The sequence below is a fragment of the Pseudorasbora parva genome, chromosome 2, assembly GCF_024679245.1.
Source record: "Pseudorasbora parva isolate DD20220531a chromosome 2, ASM2467924v1, whole genome shotgun sequence".
Taxonomy (NCBI): domain Eukaryota; kingdom Metazoa; phylum Chordata; class Actinopteri; order Cypriniformes; family Gobionidae; genus Pseudorasbora; species Pseudorasbora parva.
This window is the reverse complement of record NC_090173.1, coordinates 14,395,204-14,407,452: the sequence shown is the minus strand read 5'-3', so window position 1 is coordinate 14,407,452 and position 12,249 is coordinate 14,395,204. Positions and strand designations below refer to the sequence as shown.

At 39.9% G+C, this 12,249-nt stretch overlaps 1 protein-coding gene across 8 annotated transcripts in view; it reads right to left on the bottom strand.

The window, feature by feature from the left end:
* dnm2a (dynamin 2a) overlaps positions 1–12,249 on the bottom strand; it is a 75,417-nt gene that overhangs the window by 27,594 nt on the left and 35,574 nt on the right. For 5 of the 8 annotated variants that reach the window (XM_067456819.1, XM_067456856.1, XM_067456824.1 and 2 more), the window contains exons 5-12: positions 11,811–11,909; positions 11,011–11,171; positions 10,720–10,862; positions 10,496–10,631; positions 10,225–10,292; positions 7,614–7,752; positions 1,422–1,508; positions 1,268–1,338 (exon numbers count right to left, since the gene is read on the bottom strand). In XM_067456819.1, the coding sequence (XP_067312920.1) occupies positions 1,268–1,338; positions 1,422–1,508; positions 7,614–7,752; positions 10,225–10,292; positions 10,496–10,631; positions 10,720–10,862; positions 11,011–11,171; positions 11,811–11,909 (904 nt within the window). Of the gene's footprint in view, positions 1–1,267; positions 1,339–1,421; positions 1,509–4,214; positions 4,354–7,613; positions 7,753–10,224; positions 10,293–10,495; positions 10,632–10,719; positions 10,863–11,010; positions 11,172–11,810; positions 11,910–12,249 lie in introns of all 8 variants that reach the window. The other 3 variants (XM_067456832.1, XM_067456812.1, XM_067456847.1) reach the window with 1 other exon arrangement.

Genomic DNA, 12,249 nt, shown 5'->3' with positions numbered 1-12,249 from the left:
GCTGCATTCTGTATAAATTATTATTTGTGATATTTTGAAGTGCCCACGATAACAATATCGGGCATATTCATTATCGTGATATATCGCATTACCGAAAAATGGCACATGCCTAATTGAAAGTGAGACATTTTGAAATGTCAAGCCAAATATTGGCTCATTTTGGATTTCATGAGAGCTACACATTCCAAAAAAGTTACACAGGTAGCAATAAGAGGCTGGAAAAGTTAAATATACACATAAGGAAAAGATGGAGGACCACTTTGCAACTTATTAGGTCAACTGGCAACATGATTGGATATAAAAAGAGCCTCTCAGAGTGGCAGTGTCTCTCAGAAGTCAAGATGGGCAGAGGATCACCAATTCCCCCAATGCTGCAGTGAAAAATAGTGGAGCAATATAAGAAAGGAGTTTCTCAGTGAACAATTGCAAAGAGATGGAAGTTATCATCATCTACAGTGCATAATATCAGCCAAAGATTCAGAGAATCTGGAACAATCTCTGTGCATAAGGGTCAAGGCCAGAAAACCCTACTAGATGCCCGTGACCTTCAGGCCCTTAGACGGCACTGCATCACATACAGGAATGCTCCTGTAAAGGAAATCACAACATGGGCCCAGGAAAACTTCCAGAAAACATTGTCGGTGAACACAGTTCACTGTTCCATTCGCCGTTGCCGGCTAAAACTCTATAGGTCAAAAAAGAAGCCATATCTAAACATGATCCAGAAGCGCAGACGTTTTCTCTGGTCCAAGGCTCATTTAAAATGGACTGTGGCAAAGTGGAAAACTGTTCTGTGGTCAGACAAATCAAAATTTGAATTTCTTTTTGGAAAACTGGGACAGCATGTCATCCGGACTAAAGAGGACAAGGACAACCCAAGTAGCTATCAGCGCTCATTTCAGAAGCCTGCATCTCTGATGGTATGGGGTTGCATGAGCTCAATATTGTATTATAATAAGAAAATGATTACATTATGAACATTTTATCACAATAATAATATAATATTTATTATATTATGTGCAGTTATTGCATTGAGTTGCTACAGACACTCATTATATTCTCCTTTGCTCTTAGAAATAAATGTGGTTTCAAATAAACACTGTATGAAAAAAGTCAACTGTGATTGGTTGCACGTTGGCCACGCATGGCCCCTTCCAGTCTAAGTGAGTCTAAATAAACTACACTGCGGACACGCAAGACTAAAGCACTGCTAAGGTCAGGGGTCAAACTTTCAGGGGGGAAATAAAACCCAAAATGCTTCACATACTTTGCGAATCCAATGAAGTCCTCATGGTTGGTGTTGATGTATGACAGCTCAATGTCAATCAGCAGAAGGACCTGGTGAAGACCATTTCACACAATGAGAAAAAGGAATTCAACTCAACGTGATAAAAGTGGATCTTCTCTCGTTGCTCTCGCACCTGGTCCTTGGTCTTGCCTTCTCTCTCTCTGACGTAAGTGGTGACGATCCTCTCGGTCTCTTCTCGTAGTCTGGGGTAAGAGCCTAGCTGTGGGGAAAAACACCAGATAGATGCAGGCTACAGCATGTACACATGGCCACACGCACACGTACATAAACACACACACACACGTTCTGTGACATAAAAGTGGTAGGAGCTAACCACAGTTAGACCTTTGAACACAGGTTGATGTGAGGACTAGGTTTAGCTAAGCCACCGTGCACAAGAGAGAGCAGAAATGCACACACTCACACTCACAAGCATGCAGATTTGGGCATATAAGCAAGTTGCGCAGGTAAGACAACATTCACTCCCAGCTAGGAATAGACAGAGAATGAATAAATGTGCAGTAAACCAAATTTAAGGGATGATGTTACTAGGGTTGGGAATCGAATACTGGTTGTGAATATGACTTTAAATAAAAAAAAAAAAAAAAATGTTTGCAACATCAAGTTCCTTTATAGCTGAATTGAACTCATTTCATAATTGATTATTTTTAAACTGAAGTGAATTAACACTATTTTCTCTATCACTGTAAATCTGCTTTGCAATCATCTGTATTGTACAAAGTGCTTTTTAAATAAAGGTGACTTGACTTAAAATACTGCAGCAAAATGAGTGTTTTGTTCCATTAACGGCCTCTCTATTAGACATTCTTACACTGATGCAGAGAGAACAAAAGGTTTCTATAAAACCAAGGCAAAGGACATTATGTTTTAATGATTAGTTAAAACTTTTTTTATGAATCAAACTCATTGACTTTAAATGACTCACTCACTGAATCACACACAGTTTGTCCTAAATTAAAGGGTTAGTTCACCCAAAAAGGAAAATTACCCCATGATTTACTCACCCTCAAGCCATCCTATATGACGTTTTTCTTTCAGACGACTACAATCAGAGTTATATTAAAAATGTTCTGGCTTATGCAAGCTTTATAATGGCAGCCCAAAATTAAGCCCAGAAAAACACATCCATCTTTTATGAAAGAAATCGACACGGCTTCAGGGGGTTAATAAAGGCCTTCTGATATCCATATTTAAATCTTTATAAAGTAAAATATCTACCTTCTGGTGGACCTTCTTCCGTATTCAACTTACGGATGGATACACTTTATAATGGGTGGATACAATTTTTTTGGGCTGCCGTTATAAAGCTTGGGTTATCCAGGACATTTTTTTTTTTATATATAACTTTTATAATGTATTCGTCTGAAAGATGAAAGTAATATATACACAGGATGACTTGAGGGTGAGTAAATCATGGGCTAATTTTAATATTTGGGTGAACTTTTTGGTCAAATTAGACTTGGAATAAACCAAGAATTGTGTGTTATGTTATATGGACCCATTTTACACTAAAGGTGCACTATGTAGTATTTTTGCAGTAAAATATCCAAAAACCACCAGGCCAGTGTTATATATTTTGTCCAGTTGAGTTCTTACAAAATCCCAAATGTTTCCAACTATTTGTAAATTGTGAGAAAATTGCTATTTTAACCAAGGAGCCGGGACGTCTGAGGGAGTCGCCTGTCAATGGCGTCATATCTGCGTTACTCTCGGTTTCTGGTTTTATTCGGCAGAAGTGCTTTCCTCTTAGCAGTGTGAACAAGTGTCACAGCAGCCACTGAGGGAACGCACAGAGTAACATCAGAACATCATTTTAAACACACTCAAATGTGTCTAATATGATAAACAGCGCTGCGTTACCTCATACTCATGACACCGGAAAAGCGGAAATGGTGCCGGCGACTGTGTCCCGTCATAATAAAAGTCCCGCTGCTCGCGAGGCGTGTGTTTGTGTATCAGTCGCTCCAGCGGCCTTGCTCAGCTCCTCAACACTCGGTCCTGCTCTGCTTCACACTACAGTAACGTTTACTTCTATATATATGTATAATGGCTTCCCCCCAAAATAATTTATGTAACAATATAGTATAGGATCATTAATTTGGTGCTTCCTCAAATGTTTTAAAATAATCATTTAAAAATGAAATTGGAACTAGAATCGATAAATTCTTCACGATTCCCATCCCTAGTCAATAAAACTTATCAATCTTAAGTGATACAATTATTTTGGGTTAACACATATGTTGTGAAGTGCAGGAAATATTTACTTTTTGAGATGAAAAATCATGCAATACTCTTCCAAATCTGAGAGTGAAACAGTGAAAAGAAGGAAAGGATGTGAAAATTTAAGGGGAAAAAACATGGGACATTGGGGAGGGAAGACAGAATCAACACAAGTATTGCACTGCGGTTCCTCCTACGACCACAAGATGGCAGGGGAGCGATTCTTTGTTGCTATGACAACAGCAGCAGCCTTTTGTGTCTGGAGCAGTTGGCAAACCGTCTGTCACTATGCTTTTTTTTTTGTTTACTTTTACAGCCTGTGGTTCAGGTTAACTGATGCTCTACTAAAGCAACAAAGAGCGAGAGGAAGTGATATGGCACTGACAATGACTGGAACTGGGGCTCTAAAGCTGATTCAACTTAGAAACACCCAAGCAATCTGGATGCAATTTGTTGGAGTTCACAGGGACTATGGAAATGTAAGGCTCATTATGAAACAGAACACCAACTTCGGACATGAGTGACACGAACACATTCCAGACGCACAATGGGTGTGGCGGAGAGGGCGGGGCTGATTTGAGGTGGAAAGCTGATAGGGCAGGTGGGCGGCGGCGCGTGGGAACGGAGGGAGGAGGAGTTTTTTGTTATTGGGCTCCGCCTCTTTTCTCGATACGCTCCTGGTTACCTTGTTGGCACTTTTCCTGACGAGGGTGGTGAGTTCGGACATCACCAGGTCCACACATTTCAGGCTGGGCTCTTTCAGTTTGCGGATCTGCTTTTTCACTATAGTCTCAAAGGCAAGGTCAGGGGTGAACAACCCCGTTCTGAAGGGGTCAGGGTGATGCCGTTGGGCAGGGGAGGGGGAGGAGAAGAAGTGTGGAGGTGTTAAAAGAGGACGGAAAAAAGAGAAAGAAGGCAGAAGAGAGCATGGAGAAGGGGAAGAATAAAAAGAGAGGAAACTTTTAGTTGATTAATCATAGCTTCTCTATTAACAGATACAAAAGTGAGATCCAAAAGGGGGAGCCGCGGGTTTTCACATCCATGAGTTATGCGTTTTTTTCATCACAATAAATATACCCTAGAGAAAAGCCAAACGTTTTCTATCTTCCTGCATTCCTTTTTTTCTCAACATTTGAATATGGGTAGGTTTCATAAAAAAAGCAATTTTGTACAAAAAGCGGAGAAAATCACGTTTTTGTGAAAAACTGTTTCCAGATCAGATTTAAAGCGACGATCAAACCCAGATGGAGTAGATCGAGTCCATCAACACTCCTAATGCTTACACAGTCCTAGAGCTCGTCTTGGCTCCACATTTAATTCAGTAACATTAGATAGTTTTGATTCATATGCTGTTTAATGTTGACGATCACGTTATTTTTCAAATGCATCTGCTTACATGCGATCGCTCGCTTTTCTGAGTCTTCATCACTTGTGTTTAGATCAGGAGATTCTGTTCTCATTCAGGGGTTGTGCAATAGCGCCCCCTAGCATCTCACAGTGAAAACACAGAAACCCGGAAAATTCTGTGTTGGACCTGGAAGCGTTTTCTCAAAGATAACGGAAGATTCTGTGTTTGGCGGGGAAAGAGTTAAAGGATTAGATCACTTCAACGTGAAAATTTCATGATAATTTACTCACCCCCATCTCATCCAAGATGTTCATGTTTTACTTTCTTCAGTCGAAAAGAATTTACGTTTTTTGAGGAAAACACTCAGATTTTTCTGCATATAATGGACTTCAATGGCAACCAATGGTTGAAGGTCCAAATCAATGCAGTTTCAAAGGAAGGGCTTCCGAGGCTCTGCACGATCCCATCTGAGGAAGGGTCTTTTCTAGCGAAACCATCGGCCATTTAAACAAAACTTATATACAAAAATAGAATAAAAAACAATGAATATGTATGTGTGTGTTGGAAAGTTGAGCCAGTGTTAAAGTTAAAACTAATATGCAAAGACTATATCAAATGCCCTTTATAAAAATAAAGGTAAAACAACGATGTTGTATGATTTTAAAGTTGGAGGTGAACATGAGAGATGGAGTTTCTCAACACTGTCCAACAACGTTACGGCTATGACCTTTCCAACGTGATGTTGTTATACGCCATAATGAATCACAACACCGAAGTCGTGCATTTGTGGTTAAAAAGTATATACATTTAATTTTTTCTGGTTTGGGTAGATTAGACCATATTCCTCAGATGGGATCGTGCAGAGGCTCTGAAGCCTTTCCTTTAAAACTGCATTGAATTGGACCTTTATTCCGTTGGCTGCCATTGCAATCCATTATAATGGAGAAAAATAAGAAAATATTTTCCTTAAAAAACTTGATTTCTTTTCGACTGAAGAAAGAAAGACATGAATATCTTGCATGAGATGGGGGTGATTCAATTATCAGGAAATTTTCATTTTAAAGTGAACTAATCCTTTAAAGTTGCGGCAAAACGGAGGTCGCAAAATTAATTTTCTTCCGTATTGTGATGTACATCCAAATGAAACAGTTTATTGGAAAATTGAAAATGTAGGACGGGGACTTGCTTCTGTGCATCGGCCGTTGATTGGATTTTGTTGATTGAATTTTGTGGACGTTGCTCCCAAAAGGTTTAAAATGGACTAAATGATTGGAGAAGACCCGAATACTTCTTTCGTTTTCACCGGAAGGTCCAGTTTTGACATTTTGTTCAAACATTACGAGCTCAAAAAAAAGATTGCATTTAGAAAATAGATCTGTTTTTTTGAATGTCATGCCGACTTTAATAGCTCTGTCCAGCCGATGAGGAGAAAATGCCACATTAAAATACCATTCGACTGAATCTACAGCACTACGGAGCTGACAAACAGCAGTCTATGCTGGGAATGAGGAAGAAAGCCAGAATGAGACTTTCTGCACACACAACATGTGTGCAAGCAAAAACACAACATACACAACCGGTACGGTCAAGTTTGTGGACAAATTACACTGGTTCTTTGTAATTAAATCAGTCAAAATGACTCTAATCTTAAAAAGACCACTAAACCAAAGTGGTGGAAAGGGTTGAAAAAAACATCCTCCGACTCATGAGTTAACAGTTTAAATCAGTCTAAAGACTGAATTGATTGAAGAGGTCTTATTTTCTAAATGACAAGGCATTTATTTTGTCATGTTACAACTCGACACAAACCAAAAACAGTTACTCTGATTTTACTTCTTTTTCACAAGGAAAAGTCTCGTGAGAAGGCCTGGAGGTTCATATGTCAGCATGCAGTTAAAGAAGCACATTTAACGTCAGTTTTGTGCTTTTTCCCCCCTTTTATTTTAGTTTTCATAACCATGTTTCATGTTCTCCTGTTTGTCATGTCATTGCTTTCCCAATTGCGCTTTCTCGTTCTGATTGGTTCCTTGTTTCATGCGTCACGTTTTTGTTGGTTCATTGTGACTCCTTTTTGTATAAATAGCCCTCATGTTTCCATTTATGGCTTGTTTGGTGATGTCAAGTCAGGTCAAGTCTGGTTCACGGTTATAGATTAATGTCTGTTCTCAGTCAAGACGTCAGTCATTGTCTTGTTTTGTTCGCCTTGGATTATATCAATACCATGGATCTACATTCAACTTGCCTTCAGTGGACTAACCCCAGCAAAGGATGATCGGTTACTTCCTCAAAAGAAAAAAATAAATAAATTCACTAGAATCGTGGAACGATCCCACGATCTTTATTTGATGTGTATTTCGGACTTGGTGTGAATGATCCTCAACAGCCCTAACATTTAATTTTGACCCTTGGCTACAGAGATTAAGCAGGATGTTGCGGACCTACGGCTCTTCCCTTTTAGACCAGCAGATGACCAGAGAGTGTCATTCCCGGTTCATCTACTTATCACAAGACTGTCACAACACCCCAACACACGACAGCAGAGCCAGCCCACAAGGCAGTTGAGGAGGGGGGCCGAGGGGGCCACACCGACACGCAAACACGCTCCCCGAAGACTATCGCTCAACCTCTAACTGTCCCTCTGTGCTTTTGGCTGAAAGCACAGTCTGTTTGTCTCAGGTGTAGTGTGACCCCCTCACAGGAAGCCCCCCCTGTGGCCAGGCTGGGGTACTGCAGTACCTTGTTGGTGCACTGCCTGAATGTGTTGATGAGCTCCTGAATAACCAGATCGATACATTTCAGACAGGGCTCTTTCAGCTTAATGATCTGCTTTTTCACGATGGCTTCAAACGCCAGATCTGGAGTGAACAGCCCAGTTCTGAGAACGCACAGGACAAACAGACAGCAGGACGTAAGAGGACGGAGACAAACAGTGAGGTGAAAGAAAACAAACGACAAAAGTGGCAAAAAAATAACTCAAAGACAAATATTTGTGACAATGACGTGAGAATTAAACACCATAGAAGTGAAATCAAGTGAAAATAGGATACTTGAAGGTGAGGTGAAGGGAAAGAAGAGGATAAAGACATCGGATTAGCTCACAAAGACTAGAGACAGAATCCGAAATAATAAACGGACAGATGAGCGTGGCTTGCTGTGGGGAAAAAGAATTCAATTAAACATTTCAGAGACAGGATTCTTCAGTGATTTTACGAATCACTTTAGGCCATGCCCTCATGGCAGTTTTTGCGGTCGGAGACAAATATTTGAGGGTCTCACAAGAGATACCCAGATCGCAGACTAATTGATGCTAATTCCAATTGCAGAAACTCGGTAAGCAGAAGAATGTAAAATGTAAAAATGCCATAGTCAAGACCAGCTCGTTTGAGTCAAGAAAATGTTTGAATCTGACAAGACCATCCACATGCACCCATTGAGTCCAAGTACAAGGCCATATTTTAATGATTTTGGTCAAAGTTATCGATTATGAGCCCATGACTATATTTTCATTGTCTTGGTCCTTAAGTTCAATGGTCTTGGTCCTCAATTGTGACCCCAAGATCAAATTTTCACGGTCTTGGTCTTCAGAGTTCAAGATCATAATTTAATGGGCTTGGCCTTGGTCCTTGATTCTGAGCCCAAAACTACTTCTTTCATGGTCTTGGGCTCAAATCTGAGATGAAGACCATATTTTCACATGTCTTGGTCCTTGAGATTAGGATCACATTTTCCTGGTCATGGTCCTTGAGTCCAAGAACTCAATTTTAAGGTCTTGGTCCTCGAGATCAAAATCACATTTTCATGGTCTTAGTTCTTGAGTCCCTGTCCACAATATAATGGTATTGGTCTTTGTCTTCAAATCTAAGTTCAAAATAATGTTTCCTTGGTCAATGTCCTTGAGTCCAAGATCTCAATTTTATGGTCTTGGTCCTCGAGTTCAAGATCACATTTTCATGGTCTTAGTCCTTGAGTCCCTGCCCACAATATTATGGCCTTGGTCTTTGTCCTCAAAACCCTGTTTTCCTGGTCATGGTCCTTGAGTCCAAGATCTCAATTTTATGGTCTTGGTCCTCGAGTTTAAAATCACATTTTCATAGTCTTAGTCCTTGAGTCCCTGTCCACAATATTATGGCCTTGGTCTTTGTCCTCAAAACTGAGTTCAAAACCATGTTTTCCTGGTCATGGTCCTTGAGTCTAAGATCTCAATTTTATGGTCTTGGTCCTCAAGTTCAAGATCACATTTTCATGGTCTTAGTCCTTGAGTCCCTGTCCACAATATAATGGTATTGGTCTTTGTCTTCAAATCTAAGTTCAAAATAATGTTTCCTTGGTCAATGTCCTTGAGTCCAAGATCTCAATTTTATGGTCTTGGTCCTCGAGTTCAAGATCACATTTTCATGGTCTTAGTCCTCAAGTCCAAGACCACAATATTATGGTCTTGGTCTTCATTTTCTTGGTCCTTGGGTCTGAGTTCTAGATTATATTTTCATTGTCTTAGTCTTGTCAAGGCAGAGCATGTCTTGTCTTGGATTCGATCTTCTTCGGGTCTCTGTTTTGACTTTGACTTGCATGAGCTGGTCTCAATTACAACAGGTGAGTAGTTAAAGTGATTTGAGAAGGATTTGAGCCAACACTGATGCTACGTTTTTTAATCATGTTCGATATTTTTGCCTCATAATGAGCAAACACTGCGAAAAATAATGTGCCACTAACCATAATAGAACAAACGGTGGAGAGAGAATGAACAATCATTTTCTTTGCCATATTTTCATTTTTATATTTCATTTCATTTTTAGGGAACTAATAATACAAAATTATATAATTTTATGTTTGTGAATGTTCCAATTTTTTTATTTACAAGTACCTTACATTATTTCTAAATGTAATAATAAAGTGTGACTTACACACCATTGTGACCTACCTGTGTGTTTCTCTCTCAACAATGCCTAACAATGCAATTTTTGTACATTTTTATGCTCAAGATGGCAGAAAGAACATCCCGTTTATTTTCGTAATTTTACAAATGCACAACGTTTTGTTGTTATTGTGAGTTCACACAAATAAAAGAGCTTTTACAGTTTCAAATGATGTATTACTTTAATCTGTATGACCAAAATGATGGAGTATTTTAAGTTGTTTCTGTTGTTGTCAGGAAAAAATGCAAGTGATCGCGCCTTACCATAGGACATGGCCTTACCATAGGACACGAAAGAGAAAGAAAGTGTGTGGTTAGAGTGAACGAGTGAGGGATTAGGCAGTGAACAGAGGATATAAGAAGTGCCGTGGCTTTAATGCCACCGTATGGACTGCAGGGCTGACAAGCGCCTGCCGTCAATGGGACACCACTTGCCTGACACCATGGACGTTCTTAATGGCGTGACTGATTTCTCTCCGGAGCTCCTTCTCATCAAACACAATCTGAAAGAGAAAGAGAGACTTCACAACAGGGACTTGCCACTGCACCTGTGTGGCATATTGGGTTCTCCGGGAACTTGTTGTGACTTGTTATCTTAAGATCAAAGTAGTATTCGCTGGATTCTAGACCCTTACAATCATTCAGACAAACGATGAGTTCAAAAGCAGACAAAACCGAGTGTTCTGTTGAAAATAGAAGTCTTTACCTTGACTAGCTCAAAGGGGAAGCGCTCGTGGAAAATTCGGTTAATTCGGGCACCTCCAGACAACTCAGCTGTGTCCACCTGGTCTCCGGACCCTTCGATGCACTTCTCAAAGTCCACTCCAAACTGCTGGACCATCCTGAAGGCAGTACTCAAAGTTATAAAACATCTGTCCTAGCCTAGAATTTGCTTTTAGTTAGAGACGCTAGTCACGTCACTGCACTCACTGCAGCAGAGCCTTGGTCTTTCGCGTAGGGTCATCCGGGCGGAAATTCTTATACTCTTCCACCTCCTTTTCCAGAGAGAGAAGCTGAGACTGGAGTTTGCTGCGCAAGCCAGGTAGCGTGTCCCGGATGTGGTTGGTCAATTGCTAAAAAGAGAAGAAAAGGAAGTGAGAATGTGATGTGTAAACACAACTGCACAAAACAGAGGGTGGCATTCAGCAAACAAAGTCCTTTAAAGTCCATAAGCATACTCCAGTTTTTTGCGCAATGCCATGGCCAGTGATGTGTTCCTACCTGGTTGAGGGTCTTCTGCAGGTGCGGCGTTCCCATTTTTTCAGCCATGTGTCTGTAGCTGGGATGGGACAGGAAGAACTTCCTTTCTGCTGCCAGTGCAGCACGAATATCCTTCCTGCCATCAATGTCTTTCTGACTTCGGTTCACTACACCAATATAACCTGGGGCAAGGACAATGACATTAAATAGCCTGTGCCAGAGCAATACCCCATGCAATGGAACAAATATGTCAACAGGAGTCTTGCAATACTGCTAATATATCGCTGCTAATAAATCCACGATATATATATATATATATTTATTTATTAAAACTATATTATATTATATTAATTATATTACATTGTAATATAATGTTGTTCGTTTAAACTTTTATTCATCTAAGTATCCTAAAACATGCAACATGGTTTTGACTAAAATATGAAGCAGCATAGCTTTTTTCAACACTGATAATGGATGTTTTTGGGGGGTTTTTTGTGCATCAAATCAGCATATAAGAATGATTTCTGAAGAATCATGTGACACTGAAGACTGGAGTAATGCTGAAAATGCAGCTTTTCCATCACAGGAATAAATTAGAAAACATTTGTAATAATAGTACACCATATGCGTTTTACTGCCAAATAAATGCAGCCTTGGTTGGGCATAAGAAACTTCTTTCAAAAATCTTACCATCCCCAAACTTTTAAACAGTATTGTATCACTATAGTAGTCACTAACCCATAACATGACTCATAAATGATAAGACATTGACAGTAGATTACACTCCTGTAATGTGATTGTGTAAAGTACAAACTGCTCACCTCTACGCAGCGGTAAGAGTTTATTTTCCAGGATATCCCGGGCGTCTGTACCCTCATCCATTAGATCTAGTTTAGTAATCACACCAATGGTACGCACTCCTGTTGAAATACAAACAGAAACACATTAACAACAACGTCAGGGCTTGCGTTCTCTCCACAGAGCTCCCGCTCCATTGACCAGTTAGTTTCCATAACTTTTTCGAGACTTTTCCAGTTGATTACTTGAGCAGGATTCTTAAAGGAACAATATGTAAGAAATGTATTTCAATGAATCATAAAATGGCCCTGATATGTCACTAGACATTAAGAAATCGTGTTAATTTCAAATCCTTATATCACTGAAAACAGCAGTCTTGTTCCGGATACTGTCATTTAAAAGCTGTTGTTGCAGCCCTCAACTGATGTTGATGTTGTCAAGTTGTGTTTTGGCCTGAAGCTC